Source organism: Limulus polyphemus, unplaced genomic scaffold (genome assembly GCF_000517525.1).
Source record: "Limulus polyphemus unplaced genomic scaffold, Limulus_polyphemus-2.1.2 Scaffold2981, whole genome shotgun sequence".
Lineage (NCBI taxonomy): Eukaryota > Metazoa > Arthropoda > Merostomata > Xiphosura > Limulidae > Limulus > Limulus polyphemus.
In genome coordinates, this window is record NW_013668591.1 from 100,260 (window position 1) to 126,008 (window position 25,749).

The following is a 25,749-nucleotide window of genomic DNA, read 5'->3' on the forward strand; positions in this document are numbered from 1 at the left end:
CATGTTAAACTTATATTAAAGTTTTTCTTCATTACCCATTTAAGCCGTCTCCAGCCATTATCTACCCTAATCTGATTGTACCGAACAGTGGGGTTTGACTTATAGTACACCCATGAACCGAGGAGTGGCGCACAGTTTTGTGGTAATTGGATGAAAACCATAAATACTTGGATTTAGTGTAGAGACACAAGACCCTACCCAGAGAAAGGATCTTTCTACTCATTCTTCCAACTTCCCAGAAGTCTCTGAGATGTCACTTCCTATTTTATACAAATGTTTGTTTCTTAAAAATCACTCTAGAATAACAAAAAATTGCTGATGAAGCAAAAATATATAGTTTTTGTAGCAACTTTAAATTGTAGTGTTTAACGTGTAAAGTTGTTGTGCAAGAATTTTATAATTCAAAAATAGCTACAACTATATGATTAGAGTTAAAAATTTACATCTTAAGTCATGTCTTTAATAAAAGTTGTTACAAAAATTTTAAGTCTTTACCCTAATACAGTGTGTTACTTTTTATCACTTTACCAGTCACCTCAGTTTAGATATTTAGATATATTTACTAATATATGTCGATATCTCATTCTGACTCTAATGAGTAGTATTTAAAGCCACTTTGGTGCTAACAGAGTTTAATCAACTAGCACTTGGTAGCATGGCACTTCGAACACTTCAAATCATCTTGTGATTACGATGAAGAATCAAGTTATAAAAGGTTAACATCAGAAATAAACACAATGGAACAATTCAAGTGTTCACAGAGTTTTGACATTTCTTGTAACACAAACTTGTGGCATCTTCATCAACTACCACAGAAACAAACATGTACACAGTCATACAGCCAGACAATCTGTTATGATTTAAAAAACGTTCCTCTGTTTAATATGTAATACAAATTTATGATTACTCTCATAAACTTTATACGAAATAAAATCTTTCTACACATGCAAATAATTATGTTTGAAATCACAAATATCTCATTCAAATTTTGACTTTTTTATACAATAAGATTAACGCATTTCATATTTTATAAACAGAATAACTTTCCATTTGTACTTAGAAGATTTTCTACATACCAATTTTTATTTTTTGACAAACAAAAACCACTACAGCTTACACTTTTCTTTCTTAGAAGTGGATAAAAAATATAACCACGATATTTTATTATAAATATAACCATGGTATCTTATTATAAATATAAACATAGTATTTTATTACAAGTACAACAGTGGTATCTTATTTAAGTTAATAACCATTTTGGTACTTTCTTCTTCTAAATGTTTGTTTCTGAATTTCGCACAAAGCTACACGAGGGCTATCTGTGCTAGCCGTCCCTAATTTAGCAGTGTAAGACTAGAGGGAAGGCAGCTTGTCATCACCAACCACCGCCAACTCTTGGGCTACTCTTTTACCAACAACTAGTGGAATTGACCGTCACATTATAACGCCTCCACGGCTGAAAGGGCGAGCATGTTTGGTGGGACGGAGATTCAAACTCGCAGACTGCGAGTTGAGCGCCCCAACCACCTCAGATTTTGACTTTTACTCTAGGCAACAAATAAACTGATGAGGATTCAGGAATCTATCTTACAAGAAATCATCAGAACTCTGTAAAAACATTTTTTTTTTCTTGGTGTTAACATCAGTCTCTGTTGCGTTATATATTTTAAAGATTTTGTGTGCCAAAATTACAAACCTTCATTTGGCTCATAATAAGTTTTATAGGCAGAACATTCTTTAAGGTACATCTCTTATTCTTTCAAAAAAAAACAGGAGAAAACCAAAACAAAAGATAGGGAGCCTCTTACACTATTCTGATTTAAGTATGCCAGTAAGTAATATATAACCTGTCGCTAACTTTTTTTTTTTACAGTTCCAATTTCTCAACAAACCAAAGTTTTAGATCAGATAGTAAAGACCAACCACATTTTAATAAAAATTCTATTATATAAAAATAATTTTTAAGTGTGATTTATTTTCCCATCTGAAGATTGTGCTCTAGAAAGGGACCTCTAAAAACTGAATATGTTTCCCTTCTTGAAACAACCGGTTTTAAAATTTAAAATGTCACATCCTTTTCAAGAGAAATGAACTGTATTATCTACTATTCTTAAAATGTACAACAGAAAGAACTGTATTATCTACTACTGTTAACATGTACAACAAAAAGAACTGTATTATCTACTACTGTTAACATGTACAACAGAAAGAACTGTATTATCTACTACTGTTAACATGTACAACAGAAAGAACTGTATTATCTACTACTGTTAACATGTACAACAGAAAGAACCATAGATTCTCTGCTTTTTAAAATTTCATATGTAATTACTTTTGCATTCTGTATATAGTTGACAAGACAGTTGGAAAGTTGTTTTTAAGTTGGTCTTCCACAACTGCCTGCACCACATACACTAGTGAACACGCATCCCTCGCTATTGCAAGTTTTCTTGCAGGTTTGGAGTAACCTGTTTCTCAAGGTTCTCGTGCCATTAAATTTGTTTGATTTTTTAGCAGAAAGCTAAACAATGAGTTTTCTGCACTGTGTCCACCATGGAGAATCAAACTCTGGATTTTAGTGTTGTCAGTTAGTGAACTTACCACCTGCCTTTATAAAACCTAAAATAAATACAATGTGCATTTGTTATGGTTTTAAAAGTTAAGAAATGTCTTCTTGGTCTGCATAAGCAAAACTTTGAAATACATATAATACTGAAATGTGGATTCATTTTGTTCTTAACTTTAGCACAAAATAAGAAACCTTGAGTGTTTAAACACTTGCATAAAGGTGACAACATTGATATATTTTTTATATACAAAGATACAATAAAAATATTTACTGAACATTTAGAATGTTGGGAGTAATTATTGTACTTCTTTTAAACCTGGATGTTTTCTCTACTATAAAACTATGTAAGTTGAAATGAAACCTAAAAAAGTTTAAGATGATCTGATAGTTTGTGCAAGATATGAATGATTAAATATTGTGTTAGTTCAGAAACTTTTGAAATTCTTCTTCAGGTTACAATTTTATGAAGTAAATAAAATCAAAGTTAGAAATGTGTAAGTTCCAAATAATTGCGATATTACAAAATTTTCATAATTGTTTTTGTGACAAACACAAGAAAATCCAGGAGATGGTAAGAAAGTTTTTGAATTTATTACATTTCTACAGTCGAGGTCTAAAACGTAGATAGATCAACACTTAAAATCCAAGAGAAAAAGTTATCTGATTCTTGTTAGGGATCAATCTATAGTTCTTAGTGTCTAAATGATCCAGAAGTCCAGAGCTTTACTTTACAGACTGCTAACAATCATTCATTCATCATCAAATTTGATTTTCTTTCCTTGAAAAGCAACAAGTTGATTTTGTTTGTCCTTCAGTTTCATCTTAGCCTCCCAGGAAGGGTGTAATACTTGGTTTGTTGGAACTTTGCTCGTGGCTGATAGAAGACAAGTCAAAAACTTAGTAAGAAAAGGTGATTTTGAAAACTCTATTCACGATGGTAGGAAAACATATAGATTAAAAATCTATATTAGAAATACATTCATAATAGATGCCTCCTGCTTTTGTGCTTTAAAGCAGTGTCAACTGTTAACTAAATAAAAAATCATGTTTATAAAATTGATAATAAACACGTCTATGCTATTTTAATGTACTTGAATACATGCTACTGTGGTTGCTGACTATTCTAAATACATATTTATAATACAAAAGTCATCTTTGATAGAGGTTGTTTTTGTGCAGAAAGTCACATACTCTCTAACCACACAGTAGTTACATGTAGAATATTACCCCAAATTATAAAATGGATGTTCTCGTAATCGTATCAACTTTATCACAATCACAACTTGAAATTAAATCTTGCATATACTAGAATTTGAAGTAACAGCAGTTAAGACCTAATATTTTGAGCATAACCACAAGAAGAAGTATTATTTACACATAATCATGTACCAAATCCACGTTCCTTCTAAAAAAAAATCATAAGATTAAAATTTATTTGTCCGTGAAAACAAGTTGCTCAGTACGATATCCAAAGAAGAAACTGTAAACAATTTTACCGCTACATCAATTGTCAGGTTTTGACATTAAAAATGTAGTTAATCCATGTCAAACTGTGAGAAGATTACTAAATAAGTCGAACTAACCTTTCTCTCTGTTATTTCCGCTACATCAATTGTCAGGTTTTGACATTAAAAATGTAGTTAATCCATGTCAGACTGTGAGAAGATTACTAAATAAGTCGAACTAACCTTTCTCTCTGTTATTTCCATAAGAAATGCTTGATTTCTCCCAAGGACTGAATACTTTTGACGGAAGGTTGCTCTTCACTAGATGTTGTTTACTTGCATCTCTTCTACTTGATTCTCTTTCTACAAATCTAAAACAGAAATAAGATACAAAATTCATGAAACAATTCAGTTACAAAAAGATGAAATAATTGTAGGATTTCCATGTAAAAATTAAATTTTGTTTGGTGACAAAATTTTCAAAGCTTTCTTTCCCAAACTATCAATAATAACCAACAGTAAGTTCGTAAAATCCATTACGAACCTTAAAATAACCACAATATGCTTTTCTTTACACAACTTCATGTAAACAAGTATACTGTTCTAAGTTGACATTAAAATAAATAAATAAGTACTCTTCAAAAATATACTTTAAAACAAGATCTGAAAAACATTTTCACAACCAACACCTAATCAATATCTAATGTATTTCTGGGTTGACAATATTTTTCAAATGACAGAAACTCTGCTGGCACAAAATTCATTGCTGACGGAAGCCACAGTCCAGAGGAAAATTCAAAACACTTATTTGTGACAGACAAAGTGAGAGAAGTCTATAGTTTCACAATGCTAGTAATTATGAAGTATTGAATTCAATAATGTAACATGGAGCAGGACCCACCTTCCTCTGTGCTGGAGAGTCGACCTTGCTGGTACTGCCTGACTGGTTCCTCTCAAACTACCAAAACCACGACCCCTCCTGAAACCTCTTTGTTTCTCAAACATTCTATTTCTTTCTTTATCTCCTGAGAGACTAGAAATAAAATTAGATTTAAAGTTTTGGTTCATTGGATGTTCATAGTTCCTTGTTTCATTATCAGATGTCACTTCTTCCATCTCTTCTACTCCTCCAAGAAAAAATGCATCATGGTGTGTACCTTCATGATCATCATGTGTTTTTTCTCTTTCTGTATTGATATCTTCTGCTTCTTTTGATTTCTTGAAAACTATTTCTTCGTGATCTTGGAGTTCATCTAAATTAACTGGTGCAATAGTTAAGCTTCCTTCACATTTAGGTAAAATTTTTACACACGACCTCTTAACCTCATAAGGTTTAAGTCCAACTCTTTCTGTCTTCTTCTTCTTACTCCTGCTCTTAGAGCGAGCTTTTCTCAAGTCCTTTGCTTTAATAAGTTTCCGTCTGATTTTTGGATTACTTTCTCGTTCAACATTCTCATCTTCATTTTTTGTCTCATCTAAACTGATTACAGTTTTTAGCTTCCGTTTAGTATTTAATAAATGCTCAATATTACACTCTGCCACTTCCACATTTTCTGTTTTGGCTTTATCTACGCACTCACCACTATCCGTGGAATCAGTTTTCTTCTTGTGTTTTGCATTATTCACGTTACTTTTATTTTTAGTGCTTTCTGTATGCTTAGATTGACTGTTCCCTTCTTTGTATTGTAGTCTAAGTTTGGGATGTTTTTGTTGTTTATTTTCTTCTCTGTTTTTTTTTTGTAAACTTAACTTGGTTCCTGAATTACTGTCTGACTCATCAATATCTTCGCTGTCACTATACGTACAGCCTAAGGAACCTGATGATACGTTCATCACCTGAGATTTAACATCTTCACTAGAAGGTTGAGAACAGTCAGGTAATGAATTATTGTCTGACTCATTAATATCTTCGCTGTCACTATACGTACAGCCTAAGGAACCTGATGATACGTTCATCACTTGAGATTTAACATCTTCACTAGAAGGTTGAGAACAGTCAGGTAATGAATTATTGTCTGACTCATCAATATCTTCGCTGTCACTATATGTACAGCCTAAGGAACCTGATGATACGTTCCTCACCTGAGATTTAACATATTCACTAGAAGGTTGAGAACTGTCAGCTAACAATTTTTCTTCATTTTCTTCTTCTTGCTTCAAATGATTTTGTTGAGTTTCATCTTTCAGGTCTTCTTTTCTTCTCCCTATCTTTGACTTGTTCCCACCTGTCAGCTGCGTAACATGTTGCGATTCCCACACCTGAAGAACTGAGGGGACCCAAGACTCCCACTGGGAGTTTTTACTGCGAAAATGTTGTACACACTTCTGGACTTTTGGATGACCAGCCAATCTAGCTTCTACTCTTTTCTCCAGAGAACCTTCTTTCTGAAAGTATAGCAGAATACTTCAAAAGCTGGACTTTATAATAAAACCAACAGTGATTCTTTACTGTAGAATTGTATGTACGATACTAAGAGCTAATCTAGCATTTCCAGGTTAAACAATGACATGTTTTGAAATTGGATTTAAACAATGACATGTTTTAAATGATGATGTGCTTTAAAACTACATTTAAATGATGATGTGCTTTAGAACTACATTTAAACGAAGATGTGCTTTAAAACTGCATTTAAACAACGATGTGCTTTAAAACTGTATTTAAACAATCGTGTGCTTTAAAACTGCATTTAAACAATCGTGTGCTTTAAAACTGTATTTAAACAATCGTGTGCTTTAAAACTGCATTTAAACAATCATGTGCTTTAAAACTGTATTTAAACAATCACGTGCTTTAAAACTGCATTTAAACAATCATGTGCTTTAAAACTGTATTTAAACAATCACGTGCTTTAAAACTACATTTAAACGATGATGTGCTTTAAAACTGCATTTAAAAAATCATGTGCTTTAAAACTGCACTTTGCATTATGTGAAAAAATTCACCTATTAGACAAAAACAAAATTCAACAAACAATAAGAAAAAAGGCTTCAAATACATAAATCTTCAGATTTCAACAAATTATGCTCAAAAATTTGAAACTTACAACACTAATCCTCAAACCAGACAGAAGAACAGAAGCTTCCAACAGCTTCACTAATCCTCAAATCACACAGAAGAACAGAAGCTTCCAACAGCTTCACTAATCCTCAAATCACACAGAAGAACTGGAGCTTCCAACAGCTTCACTAATCCTCAAATCACACAGAAGAACTGGAGCTTCCAACAGCTTCACTAATCCTCAAATCACACAGAAGAACTGGAGCTTCCAACAGCTTATCCTCAAACCACACCGAGGGACTGAAACTTCCAACAGCTTCACTAATCCTCAAACCACACTGAGAAACTGAAGTTTCCATCAGCTTCACTTATCCTCAAACCACACTGAGAAATTGAAGCTTCCAACAGCTTCACTAATCCTCTACTAATGCCTACTGAAAACATAATGACACAAGGATATCACTTTCAATTGTTACTTCTCAATGTTTAATAGAAAGACATAAAAGGTTTCTGTAGACACTAAACTGTAAAGTTACTTGTATTCAGTTCTTACCAACGTTATGGTACTTGTATTCAGTTTTACCAAAGTAACGGTATTTGTATTCAGCACTTACCAAAGTAACGGTACTTGTATTCAGCACTTACCAAAGTAACGGTACTTGTATTCAGTTCTTACCAAAGTAACGGTACTTGTATTCAGCTCTTACCAAAGTAACGGTACTTGTATTCAGTTCTTACCAAAGTAACGGTACTTGTATTCAGTTCTTACCAAAGTTACGAGGCCAATGAGGGTAATGTATTTTCATGCCTTATGATAAGCATTGCTTTTAAAGTTATGGTAATTTGGCATAAGATATTAAAACACGTGTTCTTTAGTTGAATAAACAGATAGTTTGTTCATCATCATAACTGTAATTCTATTTTCTTCTTGAATAACAGGAAACTTTATAAATAAGCAAATAAAGCTCCAGTACGAAAACAATTTCCAGAAGTTTTATATTGCATGGTTCTAAAGAAAACAATTTCCAGAAGTTTTATATTGCATGGTTCTAAAGAAAATGAATCAAACCTCTTTCCAGATGTTATCTGATGAAAAAGTTCAACAAACACACCACAATGACTTTAGAAGTAGTCAAATAAATACTAAACCAGCCATGTGAACACTGAAACTAGTCACATAAATGTTGAACAAGCCATGTGAACACTGAAACTAGTCAAATAAATGTTAAACCAGCTATATGAACACTGAAACTAGTCAAAAAAATGTTAAACCAGCAATGTGAACACTGAAACTAGTGAAATAAATACTAAACCAGCTATGTGAACACTGAAACTAGTCAAATAAATGTTAAACAAGCCATGTGAACATTGAAACTAGTCAAATAAATGTTAAACCACCCATGTGAACATTGAAACTAGTCAAATAAATACTAAACCATCCATGTGAACACTGAAACTAGTCAAATAAATGTTGAAACTAATCAAGTTAATATTTAAACTAGAAGTATATTAGACGTAGTTTTAAAGTTACCTGTTTCCAGATTTCATCCCAAGATTCATCTCTGGCAAGAGCTTGTCTTGATATGTCATCAATTGGTTTACGCTACAAAATAAAAAACTCATATTTTTACAAATTAAATTACCCTGCTCAAATGCAACTATAAAACTATAAACTAAATTCTTAAATAAAGTATTTTTTTATACAAAACAACATGAAATCATTAATATGGAGCCAAACTTTAGTAAATATGAGCACTAACATAACATCAACTTAAAATAAAACAATTACTCTTTGTTAGGTTTAACAGGTTCTATAAAAAAAAGTATTTAATTCAACACCACGTCATTACAACATTGATAATAAATGTCTTAACCTTCCAATCTTCATTCCATCAATTGAAAACATGAACATAAACTATCAGTGTGTTAGTTTGTTTGTAATTATGCACAAAGCTACACAATGCACTATCTGTGCTCTGCCCACCACGGGTATCGAAACCCAGATTCCAGCGTTGTAAGTCCGCAGACATACCACTGGGGGGCCTATCAGTGTGAAAGACTATAAAAGGTGATTATTCCAACAATAAAAAACATTAGAAGTTATGTACAGCTTAATTTTGGAATATCCTATCATCAACCTAGTTGTGCTAACAAAACACCACACTGTCTCATCCTAGTATGATTTGTTAATCTATTATAAACTAATAAAAATGATTTATATATATCAGTAAAAACCAAAATATTTCACGCAATCTGCATTAGCAATTCTTAGTTTTCATGTAAGTTTGAGGGGGTAATAAACAGCCATTTGTAATATCTAAGATATCGCATTTTCTACTACTACCCTACTTGAAACTATGCATAAAAACAACTTTTTCGGTAGCAAATCTAATTTCTAAAAAATTAAACCTATTTTCACCTAAGCTCCTTCAACATTATAACATGCTTAAAGGTAAACTATTCCTTAGACTAATAATCCTCTTAGGAGAGCAACACCGATCTAACTGAAGTCAAGTCAGAGTTTTCTAGAACTTGTCTCTGCTAGTATTATTACCTGAAGAGTGTTTCACATAGACATCATTTCTGTTTAAGATTCCAAACCTCAAACAATGTTAACAATGTCACCCCTGAGAAAAACAAGTCAAGGTTATTTTAATTCAAACCTTGAATATTCCTGGTTGTTCTTGTTTCAACCCTCTCCAATATCCTTTTATAAATAAAATGACCCAAACTGAAGCAAAGTAGTACAGAAATACATCTTGAAGATATTTTCTTCAGGAGTTATTACTTCACGTATTTAATAATGAGGTGAAATTGAAGGCTAAGGGTTGAAACAAATATAAATGAATAAATTTAACTACAAAGGACTGAAAAAAAGATTTTATAAGAAATAAAGTAAAAGTTAATATTTGTGTGGTTTTCAAGTATCGTACCTTTATCATATTAATTTCATCACACAAACGACCGATCTTTCGCTGGTTTTTCTCAAGTTCTTCTTTACTGCCTCTACACAAATCGACAATCAATATTATCTAGTGGCTATAAGCAACACAATAAAAAGTATTACATTATATAATCACACTCACACACACATATACACACATACACACTGAAGTTAACATTTGTATGTTACTTTGACAGATTTTGTAAACATTGTATGACAAACATTTTTAATGTTTTTATAGAATAACAAATGGTCCAGAGGAAGAATACCAGGATGATTCTGTAAATTATCTTTTTTTTTTTGAGAAAAAGAAAGAGTAAGAGATTTTCTTACTGAAGTTTACAAGATTATCTAGGATACTGATAGAACAGAGTAAGATATTATCTTACTGAAGTTTACAAGATTATCTAGGATACTGATAGAACAGAGTAAGATATTATCTTACTGAAGTTTACAAGATTATCTAGGATACTGATAGAACAGAGTAAGATATTATCTTACTGAAGTTTACAAGATTATCTAGGATACTGATAGAACAGAGTAAGAGATTATCTTACTGAAGTTTACAAGATTATCTTGGGTACTGACAGAATAAGGGTTTCTTTACTTTTATTCTGAGGACAATAAGTTTACAAGATTATCTAGGATACTGATAGAATAGAGTAAGAAATTTTCTTACTGAAGTTTACAAGATTATCTAGGATACTAACAGATTAAGGGTTTCTTATTTCTTTAATTCTATTCTGAGGACAATAAGATGAGAGGACATAAGCTTAAGGTTTGAAAAAAGATAGGCTAGGTTCTAGTGGGGAGGAGATCTTGATTTTATAACAAAGTGATTTGATTATGAAACAAGCTGCCACTGGTGGTAGTGGAGGTTGGCACTTTTAAAGAGTTTGAAAGGGGAATTAATAATTTACTGAAGACAAATAGTAGGTTTAAATCTTTACCCTATTATCAGACAAAACATTGCTGAAGACTGTATCTGTAACCAAAAAAATCATTTTGATGAAAAAGAAATCTACTTCTGGCCTTTTAAACTCTCACTTACTGCCATTATTCTGGCCTTCTCACTTACTGCCCTAATTTATGCAAATTTGTATTTCCAACGTTTGATTTCTACAACCCAAACAGGAAGTTTTTTACACAGTGTAACATCTAATTCTCTGTGTGTGATTCATAGAAATGTTTACACCTCTCTCCACAGTTAAAAGTTTTCCATTTCATTGCTACACTTCCTGTAGCAAAGGAATAAAACTTCTTCATAAAATAACACATACCATAAAAATCTGGAGACAATAAGGGTCCCTGTTAGTCCATCCCATCCACTTATCATTCAAATATTTATTGAGTCTTCCCTTAAACTTGTTGAATCCACCACATCTGACGGTAAACCATTCCAATGTTCAACTAACTTATTAGAAATATAAAGCTGTCTTAGTTGAAGATGACTCCTACCCTGAGCAAATTTGGGTGTATCCTCTTATCCTACCATTCTCACCACTAAGTAAGTAACATCTCAATCAGATCCTTTTTAACTCATCTTTTTTTTTCCCAACATAAAACAATTGCAGAGATCTTAACCAAACCTTGTACGATAACCTTTCCAACCCGGGTATCATCCTAGTATCCCTCCTCTGAACCCTTTCAAACAATTCAATGTTCTTTTTCAGGTAACAAACCCAGAACTTTTTTTTCAGCACAGCTAAAAAACTATACTATAGGCCACAAACTTTAATGAAAATTAAATCAAATTATTCTCTTTTTCAGTCACATCAGCAATCCTTTTATACAATGCCCTTTTCAAATATCTATACTCAAAATTTTTACGTTCCTTTAATTTTAAATGATCACATGAAAGTACAATTATAAAAAATAAACTACATCACAGTGTCACCATTTTAAAGCTACAGACACAATGTAGAACATTATTATCTAATTAATCATTTACAAAAACATAAAGGCTACGATCAAATGATACTGCACCTTTTATTCTTCAACTGTTTTACTTGTCTAATATGTTTTCTGACCAATAAAACTTTTGCTTCTCTGACAGATTTTCTCATCTTCACAATCTAAAAAGCAATGCAGGTATGTAAATTAAAATTTAAATTTTTCAACAAAAAATTTAAGTTGTTCAACCTCATTCCCAAAGACAATAGAACTGGATGATTAATTCAATTAACTCTCTAACTTTTAAGTATGAAGGTGGCCAATTTTGCCCACTATAACTCTGAATGTTCTAAGTGTATCTTCAAATTTAGCAAGCTTTTAGTAAACATTATAAATCTGTTGCATATAAAAATCACAAGGGATTTTATTAAAGGTTTTTTGTGAACTTGCAAAGCCTTTACTGAGTCTGAGTGAAAGATAATTTTAATGTTAAGAATAAAAATACTTACTTTTATCTTACAATTTTCATGTATTTAATCTCTAGAACTTTCAAATTGAATATCAAAGTTTTTACTAAAACTTTATATTTTATCTCTTAATTTCTGTATTCTATCATTAACTGAAGCAAATCATCAATATATATAATAGTGATTAATACAGTAAAAGTTAAAAAATATGAAATGAACAATTCCTTTTTCCTTCTTTGAATGCATAATTGATTAGATTTTCAGATCTTCACAATTTCAACTGTTTAACCTTTTCATGAAATATCAGAAACAAATGTAACTAGTCTAGTTCAACTTCAAATATTAGTTTCTATAGATCTATTTCTTAAACGTACAAATTACTTCTAAAACGTACAAATTGTACATCTATAATCTACTTTTGTAGTAGTTGGGACGTTATGTATTCCTAGACCAACCATAACATTGCAACTTGTCTAGGCCTTACATTAGTTAGAAAATGAGCGATAGCATTGATTTATAATTACGTTACCTGAATGTTAACTTTGACTTTTTCCATTTTCACATTGGCTTCCTCAGATTATAACTCAATTATTGAAAATCAAAAGAATGCCCCAGATGCACTACGTCAGTGTTACATCCACATATTCATTCTTTTTCATAAAATTGTAACACAAACTGAAACTTTAAAGTAATATTGTTTTCAATAATCAGACACATGTGAAATAAAACTTTATCTACCAAGAGATGTCGCTCAAAATTGTAGAAAATTGTTAGTTATTAAGTAAAAAACACCAACTACATCAACACATATAATTACATCCCCCACATAGAATTCGTTTGTTTTTAAGCATAAGCTGCACGATGGGATGTCTGTGCTGTGCCCAACGCAAGTATCGAAACCCGATTTTTTGCTTTATAAGCCCCACACTTGCCACTGAGTTATCGGGACGTTGTGTGTGTGTAGTGGAGGTCTTCACACAGAAAGGAAACATTTATCTGATGGTATACAGAAAATAAAAAATAAATTTTAACAACTTTCTCTTTTTTTCTGGCAAATAAAAACGATTGTCTTAATTTTAAACTCAATATATGCAAATAAGAAATGTTAGGACTTGTACAGCTATTACGTAGAAAAACATTAATACAATATTTTATTGATAATCTTATTATGAAAGTAGTTGAAAGTCAGAGCTTATTTGTTGTTAAGTACAAATCTACACCACGGGTTATCTGTGCTGTACCCACCACGGATAAATAGCACTGTTAAAAATAGCTTTTCTTCATATGCAGGATTAGGGTAAATTAAAGTTAAGACAACTATGAAGGTTGCTGTGTTTTAATAATATTGTTTGGTGTAGTGTTTTTCATCTGTCAAAGTCTGTAAAAATAAAATGTTCTGTTTCGATAATCCGAAAAGAAAATTAAGACGATAGTGATAATAAACATTTTATTTCGGACTTTTCAGATTATACATAATTCATCTTCAGGAGTTTTCTGTGAAAACGATTAAGTTATGAGTTTAATGTACGATATCAAAGGAATAGTAAGGAGTAAATAGCAAAAAGTGAGCAAGTACAAAAAAGAACTGGTAGCATGATTAGGAGTAGGATGTTTATTTTGTTAATTAACATCATTTCTTTGATTAATAATTCTATGTCGTATTTGTCTGAACTTAAAATCCTTTATAGTGATATGGTGGCCAGTGTTTTCCTTTTGATAACAAATGCGGGGTTTGATAGTGAAAATTCGATTTCAGTGTTTATGTGTACGTACGGCAAAATGATGTTTAATTCAATGCATGTGAAACAGAAGGTAGTAAGTTGTCTTTGTATCGGATCTTCACTCTCAGATCTGTTTGCGTACCCGCCATTTCTAATCAAAAAGAGAACACTGACTACCATATCACTTTGGATAAGTTAAAAATTCTAAATTCATGCAAATCCAACATAGATATTTTAATAAATTGTTGATCAACATATATAGACCTACTCTTAATCACACTGTCAGCTTTTTTCAATCAGGTTCTCTGGTGGATCTGCAGTAAGTTTACGAATATACAATGCTGAATTCCAGGCTATTGCCCGTGATGGACACAATGCAGATGGCCCATTGTGTAACTTTCTATTAGGAAAACAACAAAAACCTTTCTTTTAAGACTTTCTAATTGTTAATTTCACGCTATTTACCCATAACTATTCCCCGGCTTCTTCTTTTTCATTGTATACATACAAATTGTTTTTGAAGTTTAATATCTGATATTAAAATTACGACTTAATTGTTTTCACAGGTGGATTAAGTATATCCGAAACGTCGGAAGGTATCCATAGCCAATAACAAATAATAAAAAGTTGCATAACTTTAACCATAATACACGTGATACTTAGTTATTGTGTTAATTAGATATAACACGTCTCTCTCTCTCTATATATATATATATATACATATTGGTCAAATTACAAAAGACAGTGTAATAAACAACTATTTCACTGTTAAATGAATAAAAAAGAAGCTGTTTTATTGCCCTCTACAAGCAAAACTGTGTATTAAACATTTTAGGGGAAGTGTAGGATATTGAAGCTGTGAAAGAAAAAGTAACGTACGAATGAACGGGTTGTTGTATTTTTGTTGATTGATAAGTTATGAAAAAACTATTATAATTTTTTAAACATAATGGCAGCAAACGACCAATTTGATGAAGATGATAAGGTGTGTAACACTTTACTAGAGCTTTCTGTAATCTCGGCAGAACCACCTATGAAAAGAAGTCTCTGTGTACAGTGCAGGTTAGAACTAGTCTATTATTAATGCTAATAGTAATAGTGAGTAATACTACTATTCGTTGCTAATACTACTAAAATAGGCCGTGAATCATCCAGCATAAATTACGGAGTTACACTTGCAGTGCAACAAATCATTTGAAATTTACCGTTTGAAAATTTCTTTAACATCTGGAGACAGAACTTAAAACTACTAATGTATACATCGTAAAACTAACGTTTGAAGACAGAAATCCATCTATTATCCAATACAAATTAAAGTGTTTCTTAAATTGCTATAGAAGAAAATATAAAGTACAATTTTAATTTAACTTTCTAACTGGTAGATCAGTCTCTTAATCCATCCAAGCAGTGTGCTGTTGCTAGTGGCAGGGCCAATAGGATTTTAGGTTGTATCTACAGAAGTCTAAAGAGGTTATAATGTCACTGTTTAGGCCACATTTGGAGTACTATGTTTTTTCTTGAGCTGTTTAACTCAGAAGGACATTGAATTGTTATAAAGGGTTCAGAAGTGGGCTACTGGGATGATACATGGGATGGAAAGGTTATCATACGAGGATAAGTTAATATCTCTGAAATTATTTTCTTTTAAACAAACAAGAGTTGGGGACAATCTGACTGCAGTGTTTAAGATTGTTAGTGTTGGTGCTTCATTTTTTTGTTATTAACGGTGAGAATTGTAGGACTAGGGAAGGTGGATATATATTTTAACTAGGTACGAGTTATCTTCAGCTAAGACAGCGTTATCTTTTAACAGAGTGGTTGATTAAACAATTACTTTAAAGTTTAATATAATGGATGGTACAGCCTAGATGGACTAACAGATCCCTTGTTTTCCTTAAATTATATGTCAATTTAAAGTATGGGAAACATAAAATATATACTTATATATTTGTTTGTACATCATATATGTAATAAAATATTTGATATCACGAAAGTTGCCTATCAGTATCTTATTTTAAACAAAACTACATTAATTTGGATTAAAAACTAACAAGTGTTTACTGATTACACGATACAGTTATTTTTATCTTTTGTATCTGTCAGTATCTTATTTTAAACAAAACTACATTAATTTGGATTAAAAACTAACAAGTGTTTACTGAATACACGATATAGTTTTTTTTACCATTTGTATATTATTCTTGTTTTACATTTTTGTAAAAAAAAGTTTTGGCTTAGAGATGGGATACGTTAAAGTTTTGTCTTAGAGATGGGATACGTTAAAGTTTTGTCTTAGAGATGGGATACGTTAAAGTTTTGTCTTAGAGATGGGATACATTAAAGTTTTGGCTTAGAGATGGGATACGTTAAAGTTTTGTCTTAGAGATGGAATACGTTAAAGTTTTGTCTTAGAGATGGGATACGTTAAAGTTTTGGCTTAGAGATGGGATATGTATTAGAAGAGGACAGTGCACTGTTTCTAAAATGGACAGATCAGTCAACAAAGAGCTTATTATTCATTCTAATATGCTGTATTCAACATGTAAACTCCACAAATCTATCTTTTTATAAGATACTCAGATTTGACTGTTTTTGTTCAGTAAAACATTGAAGATTAGATTATTCATCTTATATTTTATAATGAACAGAATTGTGATATTTTTTTATATTTTAATTTGATTTGTTGTTATTTTTTCTTGACACTTTAGACGACCCTCCAGAGTGTGCTGGTGTACTTTTCTTCCATCCACACCACTAGATGTCAGTTGTAAAGTGGTTATCTTGCAGCATCCTGCTGAGGTGAGTTTTTTTTTTTTTTTTTTCATTTTTTCAGATACATTATTTGATGTTTAACAAAAGTAAGTTTAATTTGAAAGTAGGAATATAATATCTAACAGAATTGAGGAAAAAACAAGACAATGATGCCTTTACTGGTGAAACAATGGTCATGAATAAATGATGTGTTTGTGAAATGTACAGTTATCTTGTTTTTCCTCAATCGTATAATTATAGAGTTTCACCAAGTACTGACGATTTCAAGTATCAATTATATAAAATATATGGTTTGACTTTGAAATAATCGTGAATTATTATATCAAGTATTGTTCTCCCAATCACTCTTACTAATATTGTCAGTTCAGGGGAATGGATGTATTATAAGTGCTGAATTCTAAACACTTTATGTGCATGTACTTAAGATCACGTATACTTTAGATAACTACAAACTTGGATAAATATTTATTTCTTTAAAATTATGTGTAGGGTTTATTTGAATTCACAATTTTTAACAAAAAATTATATTTATTTTTACAAATTAATTAAAAATCTGAGAAGCCTTGACCCAGTCCTGGGTCTTATTACACCCATGCAATGGTAGAAATATCCGTTCCTTTTAAATTTTTGTACTGATAAAATGCTGCATAGTTTACATTAATTTGGATTATTAACAGACCAGGGATAAAAAATACGTTTTGAAAAGTAAGTCGTATGTTTAGTACGTATGTTCAGTTGACTCATCGAGAAAGTGTTTGAATTTGGTAATAACTTAAATGTTGTGTATGTACTTATGTTTTGATAATAAACGTGTATTTACTAAACTCTGGTACCAAGTTTATTTATTTGATGTGGAATTACACGGAAGTTGATTTTATTAGATTTTTTTACAAATATTGTGCTGTAAAGTAATCCATATTTTTAATATATATTGTTTAGGAAAAACGATGTCTGAGAACATCTCCTATTTTAGAAGTTGCACTTCCAAAAGGACACTGTATCGTGAGGAAAGGTAGAAAATTCTCATCTGAAAGGTAACAAATCTTTCTTCGTTTTTTTATTAAGGCTAGAACTTTGAAACAGTTTATTAACTTGAAGATATTGATTTTATGTTGATATTGACAGAAACAATGACATGCAAGATATTTTGACATCACAAGATACTCTTGTTCTCTATCCCGGAGAAAAAGCTACAGATCTGACTGAACTACCCACCGTTAAGAGTAGAGGATCACCGTACAACATTGTTATTCTTGATGGAACCTGGTCACAGGCAAGGTCGATCTTTTACAATAGCAAGGAGCTTCACGGTCTTAAACAGGTCGGTTGACGTGTCTATGTAGATGAACTTCAAAATATTTGAGGATAAAATTCAATAAATATTTAGTGATAGAAAAAGTAACAGAAACAGACTGTGTTTACAAGTCATGTTATTTTCACCAGTTGAGTTTCTGCTGCTTGCACCAGGATTTATGTAGAATATTCATAATGGTGTCTTCTACAGTTGAATTTATATTGGTTGTACCTGTATTTATTTACAATATTTATAATGTTGTCTTCTTTGGTTGAACTTATGTTGGTTGTACCTGTATTTATTTACAATATTTATAATGTTGTCTTCTATAGTTGAACTTATGTTGGTTGTACCTGTATTTATTTACAATATTTATAATGTTGTCTTCTATGGTTGAACTTATGTTGGTTGTACCTGTATTTATTTATAATATTTATAATGTTGTCTTCTATAGTTGAACTTATGTTGGTTGTACCTTTATTTATTTACAATATTTATAATGGTGTCTTCTTCAGTTGAATTTATATTGGTTGTACCTGTATTTATTTACAATATTTATAATGTTGTCTTCTATGGTTGAACTTATGTTGGTTGTACCTGTATTTATTTACAATATTTATAATGTTGTCTTCTATGGTTGAACTTGTAATGAGTGTTTTTATCACTGTTTCTTTTTTTTCGATGTTGTTACATTAACTCTCTCCTTCTATAAGAATATTGATCAATTTGTGTTATTAGAAGAAAAAATAAGACCATATCCAGTCCTTCATGAGAACTTTTACTGAACATTTTGTTGTTGTTTTTATAAATATACAAAAATCTTGTTTAAAATTGTAAATTCTTATAATTTTATTTTTTCAGGTTTTAGGTCATTGTAATAAATCTATTGTTTGAAAATAGTATTAATGCAGTGAAAATTTCAGAGTTTTAATACTTAGCTGACTATCAAAGAAGTGATGTTTAACTGCCAAGTGGACTTTTAGCAGCGTGTTTATGTCACATTTCGTGCCTAAGTTAGAAGATGAATTCAGTATGTGGCAGAACAGTAAAATGTCATAAAATAATAATCTATTAATTTTTAAGAGTATTAATTAATTATTAAGTGATTATTATTCTAAGAAAATGAGGTTTTAAAATGGCAAGTAAGTGAACTACACATTGAAGTTTTGTTAGTATATGTTATGATTTAACCTTAGGATGCTTACATCATTGTTCTAAACTGTGTCATGTTTTCTGGTGAGGAATACTGTGCCTTAAAGTTGGTCGAACAAGAAAAGTAAGTTGTTTTTTTTTTCAGTGTTATTATAATCAGTCATAAGTAAGTACTTTATGTGTGTATATGTTTTTGGAGTATTTAAAAACTGGAGATTGGAGCATAAAACTTAATGGTAGGAAAATGACGTTATGTAAAAATATCATCCAAGCAATATGGACTTTACTTTTAGGTTCAACTTCAGCCCGGTTATAGTAGCAGTTATGTTATCCGTACGCAGCCAACAAGTGAGTGTTTATCAACCGTGGAAACGGTTGCAGTTACCCTTTCTTATCTTGAAGAGTCACCAAAGATTCATGAGGTAAATAAAATGTGTGTGTGTGTAAATAAAATGCTACATTTAGACTTGTTGTTATCTTTACCAATACAGCAGTTTCAGGCAGAAAACAAGTCTTACCAATAAGTTGAAACAGTTTATATTCCAGCTCTGTAAAGACAAATAAAGAACACTTCGTGACCACTTTCTTTATTTCTTTCTGGCTTTCCAAAAACATTTTACCTTCGAATTATAAATCAATTTTTGAAACTGTTTGGTCAGAAGCTGCCTTTCTTCAATCATTAGATAACATTTACACACTTCTACAATGCTGCCTTTCTTCAATCATTAGATTCTGACCAAATAACGTTTACACACTTCTACAATGTCTAATGACATAGCATGACCAGATGTGTTGAGGCCTCCAATATAATGTAATATAACTTATTAAACCTCTGTATAACACTTTTATTAATGTTTTTTTAACTTATTTAACATTTCTCTGTTGTCAAGGAGTTTCTGTTTACAGAAATAATGAGCTTATATTGATTTTATTTTATTCCATTTTAGTTTTCCAATTAAGATTTGTATTTTAATTTATATATTACTGTTGAAAGCATGTTTTCAAGCATTGTAATTTTTTTCATTCCAGCTGTTGGTGCATCCACTGAAAGCTATGTGTCAGTTTCAGTTGGATCACGGTGCTGTCCCGCACCAGAGTAAGGAATTCCTGATCCAGAACGGTCTTTACAAGAAACCTTTACCTCGTAAAATCATACACAAAGTATCTAATCACGAAGACATTAAGCACATTCTCAGATAGTGTCGTGTCAAACTTGAGTTGATACTAGTTACAGGTAATTAGTAACAAGCCACTAGTACGTGACTACAACACACGGTACTTTCATGGAAAATACGTCGTTTTGTAAATGGGAACTTCATTTTATATCTAATTTGTTGTATATATTATCCTGTGAGATATAGTTTAGGTATGTTCTAGGGACTGTTCTACTGCCTCTTGGGGGTTTCATTCCTCAAATATAATGTTTAAAACTCATTATTGAAACCTTTTGTAATAAATTGATGATTATAAAAAGTAGACTTTACTAGTCAGGCATGTAAGTTGTTTAACTTTTTGGTTATATGACTACACAAGTGTGTGATCAGTATTTCGGTTTTCCATTGTACAGTGCTTTTACAAGAATTGACTGATGTTTTAGGATCTCGAACAGATGACGTACGTATTAGTGGACAAGGTGAAATGTGTGTTCGTAGCAGCAACAAGTACTTACCATTTAACACTTGTAATGGTGTGGTAACTTTAGTTTGTATTGCTGTGATAATCATGTTTTAAATGTTTTTGTAACAAAACTATTGTTCGTATCAATTTTAAACGTGGAGCACATGTTGAAATCCATTTGAAATTGACATAGTATTGGATAAAATGTACGTAAATAAATTTATGGGAAACGATAATAATTTCTGTGTTTGATAGTTTCGCAGTCTGAAATTTGTACAGAATTTATGACAATTTCTGGATGGAATGAAACAACGTAAAGAAGGGCCTGTACAGAAAACTTCTGTCATAGGTTACTTTCTTCATTCTTTTTTCTCACTTTATTTTCTCAAAATGATTGTAATAACTATTCTTAAAACTAGTGGGTTTTTATACAAAATTATTTCTTTGATAGACCATTGTTCTTGTGTTCTTTTTTTTTACGTGTACTCGCCCTCTATATCCAGTGCCTTTCTTAATGTGATATGAACTGTTGTCTGTGTTATCTTCACACACTGTTATTACAAATGATATTTTATGAATTTGTATAATTTTAGTTAGTTTGTATCAAAATGTGTGCCATTTCTATTGGATGACATCTTTGAAAAGCCCAGATGATGCTTGTTGCCTTTTTTTATTTTTGTGGTAGTGACACCGTGTGGAATGGTAGAGAACTATGAAACTAAAGATCGGTTACTTATAAACTTACTGCCATAAGATGAAGATTAATGATTTGATGGTAATAGCCTGAATTTCACTTAAAGTTTTGATGTATTTTTGAAATAGCTAATTCAATTCAAAAACTGATAAGGAACTATGAGTTTGGTCCCTTTATATTCAAGTTTTATCTGTGCTTAACATAAGTCTATAATAACCGTAGAAAGTGAATCTGTGCTTAACATAAGTCTGTAATAGCCCTAGAAAGTGAATCTGTGCTTAACTTAAGTCTGTAATAACCCTAGAAAGTGAATCTGTGCTTAACTTAAGTCTGTAATAACCCTAGAAAGTGAATCTGTGCTTAACTTAAGTCTGTAATAACCGTAGAAAGTGAATCTGTGCTAAACATAAGTCTGTAATAGCCCTAGAAAGTGAATCTGTGCTTAACTTAAGTCTGTAATAACCCTAGAAAGTGAATCTGTGCTTAACTTAAGTCTGTAATAACCCTAGAAAGTGAATCTGTGCTTAACTTAAGTCTGTAATAACCGTAGAAAGTGAATCTGTGCTTAACATAAGTCTGTAATAGCCCTAGAAAGTGAATCTGTGCTTAACTTAAGTCTGTAATAACTTAATAACTTAAGTCTGGACAGTGAGAGCATTCCTCTACATCTTCTATTTTACAAGTTATGGAATCGTGTTAAAAACTTTTAAATAATGAGGATTGTGAACTAAATATTAGTTTTCATAATTTATTAGTGAATCTGATGTAATGTGTAGGTAGTTATTAAGATAAAACTATGAAATATATATTCTATAAAAAAAACAAAGAAATACTGATTTGGTTTCTTTATTTACATCATTCACTGGTAGATAATTATAGCTTTTAATACAACAGAATTATAAAAACAAACTGATAACAATTATGTTTTAATCCACTACGGCTATAGTTAGGGTTTTTTTTAGATACAAGATTCCTGTAAATCCTATTTATAAAGAGATGTAAACACACACACACACACACCCCTAAAAAAAGGCTTAATTGTGTATGAATGTAAAACACGAATAATAAACCAGAAGGCTTTTATGTATTGGGCAAATAAAATGAACAACAAAATGGCCAAAAAAACATTATTGGGAATGTTTACTAATCATCTAAATATTAGAGTGTGCAGAAAAACAGGGAAGCTCTAAGACACCCACAAAAATATTATTATTCAATTCATGTGAGTATTAAAGAAGTGGGAACCAATAGATGGCTCTGAAATACCCAAGTGATTCCTAAACTTTTCTCTCTTAAATATAACCATTTTTTCTCATGTTATGTCCCCCCCCCTCCCTAAATCTAACTTGCATATTTTGCTCAATTTTTATGAACACCAACAAAAGGGATATTTATCTGTAATAAATCCCCCAAAAAAATGTAAAGTTGTTTGTAAAATTATTCTAAACTTACCAAACTCAATATGGTTGGGTTTATTTTTAGGCTTGTGTTATGAAAAGGAAATTCACCATTTTCTCAGTACGGTTGGGTTTATTTTTAGGCTTGTGTTATGAAAAGGAAATTCACCCTTTTCTCAGTACGGTTGGGTTTATTTTTAGGCTTGTTATGAAAAGGAAATTCACCATTTTCTCAGTACGGTTCGGTTTATTTTTAGGCTTGTGTTATGAAAAGGAAATTCATCCTTTTCTCAATACGGTTGGGTTTATTTTTGGGCTTGTGTTATGAAAAGAAAATTCACCCTTTTCTTCTTTAGCAATGGAAACATGAAATAAGTATGCAGATAATCTATATCACATTTCTCACTTCATTTATTGACTAACATAAAACATTTGTTACCTCAAGTGACTAGTTTTTTTAAAGTCTGGTTAAGAAGTTGGCACACATGATCACCTACAAAAGTTGTAATGAGTTTTGGTTCTCGTTTCAAAACATTGGTTTATTTAAAGAATATTCTAAAATTTCCTGTGCCCCCTGAGGGCCACACCTCACAGGTTGGAACCACTGAAGTTCATCTATTAATTTTGTAGTTCTCAATAATGTGGACATGCTAGATAAAAGATGTGAAACACGGATATATATATATAATAGTATTGAACAAAGAGGTCACATGACCGGATGCTGTTGCAAAACTTAGAGTATCTTGGCACCCTGTCAGTGTAAATTACTTGTACCTGATGATGACAAAACCTTGTCGAAACGAATATTAGGCCTACATGAGTAGTTGCTTTCACGTTGAATTGTTTATGTAATATAACAACCTGAATGAACAATGGCTGGAGACGGCTTAAATGGGTAATAAAGAAAAATTTTAATATAAGTTTAACATGGCAGCAAATGTACCTTGCACTTGTACCTGATGATGACAAAACCTTGTCGAAACGTTGTACATTTGCTGTTGTGTTAAACTTATATTAAAGATTTCATCATTACCCATTCAAGCCGTCTCCAACCATTATTAGTCTCAAAGTGGGTTCCTCGTCATCTAAAATAAAAATACAATGCCTTTAGTTACAACACTATGTGAAAGCCACCGTTATGCTTTGGTTTGAATTTCACGCAAAGCTACACGAGGGCTATCTGCAATAGCCATCCCTAATTTAGCAGTGAAAGACTAGAGGGAAGGCAGCTAGTCATCGCCAATTTGGGCTACTGTTTTCCAACGAATAGTGGGATTGACCATCACATTATATTGCCCCAAAGGATAAAAGGGCGGGTATGTTTGGAGGGAAGAGGAGTCGAACCCGCGACCCTCAGATTACGAGTCAAGTGCCCAAACACCTGGGGCCATGCCGGGCATACCGTTATGCTAAACAGCCGTGTTACCGAACCATCTACGTCTGTTTTTATTAATCGTCTTGCTTTTCAGTAACATTACTTTAGTTCTTGCCACGATTTTTATGTTATGTGCAGCAACACATGGCTGCGGACATCTGAAACTTGTATTTGAAACATATAGAAGTCAGACAATCAAGTACCGCAACACTAAGAAATAAAAAAACTTGAATTAGGATTAGCATTGTCAGTACGTTTTCGTAATAATGCAGTTTGTTGTAAAGTGATATTTTTGTCATTAAACAAAATAAGGACGTTTAGTGCCTAAAGTGGGTCTAGCTGCCAAAAAGTAGCCCAATAAACAGATTGATTAATAGTTTCGTTTTGAGTTTACTTACTTAGTTATATTGTATTACAAGTTACATGTTTTACAGTTATAAAAACAAATTATTACTTACTGTAAAAGCTGTAACTGGTAATATGAAAAGATTGATTGTAAAAAAAAATTAATATTTCTTTTATTTAAAAGCACTGACGCCATGTGGCGCAATCGTCGCTGTGTAGATGTAGCTATGCTGTTTGTGGGACGTTTTACGAGATTACTTTTGTATGCTCGTAAAGCAGTAAGGGGGAAGTAGCCTTTCGGTTGTTGGAGAAATTTCGTGGAAGTCGTTTAGATGATTTCACAATTCTTCAAGAACTGGGATAAAAGAGGGATTTTTATCACTGTCCTTGTTTTTCTACCTTATACAGAAAGAATTTTAATGTGATGCCAACGCACAGTCTAACTAATTTCAAAAGTTAATCGATAATACTAATAAGTTGTTTCGTACTAATAGCTATATTGGCGGGTAGTAGTTGTAGTACTTAAGTTGTAAAATTTGATATTTCTTCAGTTTGGCTTGTGTTCTTTACTGACATAGTAGAAGTTTTACCAACGTCGAACAATTAGAATGTTAAGTATTAACTTCACAGAACTACATCTAGTAGTATGTTTAATTACATTCTTCATATCTATGGAGCTACTGAAAGTGGAGGCGAAAGATGGACCGTATACGGATCAGTTTGTTATTCACGTCGAAGGAGGTCCAAATGTTGCCAAAGAATTAGCAAGAAAACATGGATTTGTTTATTTAGGAGAGGTAAGATCTGTTATAGTGTTACGATTTGTTCCTTCAGGAAAAGTAGGAACTGTTACAGTGTTAAGACTCGTTTTTTTAGGAGAGGTTAGACCTGTTAGTGTTAAGTAAGACTTGTTTATTTAGTAGAGGTATGAACTGTTACAGTTTTACGACTTGTTTCTTTAGGACAAGTAAGAACTGATAATATTAGTAATATTATTTGTTTCTTTAGGACAAGTAAGAACTGATAGTATTAGTAATATTATTTGTTTCTTTAGGACAAGTAAGAA

The 25,749-nt window shown here is 31.7% G+C and overlaps 3 protein-coding genes across 4 annotated transcripts in view; 2 read left to right on the forward strand and 1 right to left on the reverse strand.

Moving 5' to 3' along the window:
• Nucleotides 1-3,138: 3,138 nt before the first annotated feature.
• On the reverse strand, nucleotides 3,139-13,055 carry LOC106468368 (serum response factor-binding protein 1-like). 2 transcript variants are annotated; one of them, XM_022396713.1, is made up of 8 exons: nucleotides 12,846-13,055; nucleotides 11,943-12,031; nucleotides 9,946-10,018; nucleotides 8,544-8,615; nucleotides 5,922-6,399; nucleotides 4,916-5,798; nucleotides 4,258-4,385; nucleotides 3,139-3,443 (listed from the first exon to the last, which is right to left on the reverse strand). In XM_022396713.1, exons 1-8 carry the CDS (start codon nucleotides 12,870-12,872, stop codon nucleotides 3,319-3,321), a joined length of 1,875 nt encoding a protein of 624 aa, XP_022252421.1. In that variant the 5' UTR covers nucleotides 12,873-13,055; the 3' UTR covers nucleotides 3,139-3,318. The 2 variants fall into 2 exon arrangements, with proteins under 2 accessions (XP_022252421.1, XP_013784240.1); XM_013928786.1 differs by having other exon boundaries at nucleotides 4,916-6,399.
• A 1,817-nt stretch (nucleotides 13,056-14,872) lies between these two features.
• Nucleotides 14,873-21,948, forward strand: LOC106468366 (DTW domain-containing protein 2-like). Its single transcript, XM_013928783.2, has 6 exons — nucleotides 14,873-15,099; nucleotides 16,746-16,836; nucleotides 17,749-17,843; nucleotides 17,935-18,130; nucleotides 19,549-19,677; nucleotides 20,285-21,948. Exons 1-6 carry the CDS (start codon nucleotides 14,987-14,989, stop codon nucleotides 20,453-20,455), a joined length of 795 nt encoding a protein of 264 aa, XP_013784237.1. The 5' UTR covers nucleotides 14,873-14,986; the 3' UTR covers nucleotides 20,456-21,948.
• A 3,014-nt stretch (nucleotides 21,949-24,962) lies between these two features.
• Nucleotides 24,963-25,749, forward strand: part of LOC106468367 (furin-like protease 1) — a 20,934-nt gene continuing 20,147 nt past the window's right edge. The window contains exon 1 of the mRNA XM_022396714.1: nucleotides 24,963-25,480. Coding sequence (XP_022252422.1) covers nucleotides 25,292-25,480 — 189 coding nt within the window. The 5' untranslated portion in view covers nucleotides 24,963-25,291. The remainder of the gene's footprint in view (nucleotides 25,481-25,749) is intronic.

Coding starts and splice junctions, on each gene's coding strand:
- LOC106468368 (XM_013928786.1), bottom strand. CDS start 12,872: ATGGAAAAAGTCAAAGTTAACATTCAG. Junction 6,400..8,543: donor GGGATGAAATCTGGAAACAG/GTAACTTTAAAA, acceptor CTATACTTTCAG/AAAGAAGGTTCTCTGGAGAA. Junction 4,386..4,915: donor ACTCTCCAGCACAGAGGAAG/GTGGGTCCTGCT, acceptor TTTCTGTTTTAG/ATTTGTAGAAAGAGAATCAA.
- LOC106468366 (XM_013928783.2), top strand. CDS start 14,987: ATGGCAGCAAACGACCAATTTGATGAAGATGATAAGGTGTGTAACACT. Junction 15,100..16,745: donor AGTCTCTGTGTACAGTGCAG/GTTAGAACTAGT, acceptor TTGACACTTTAG/ACGACCCTCCAGAGTGTGCT. Junction 19,678..20,284: donor AGTCACCAAAGATTCATGAG/GTAAATAAAATG, acceptor TTTTCATTCCAG/CTGTTGGTGCATCCACTGAA.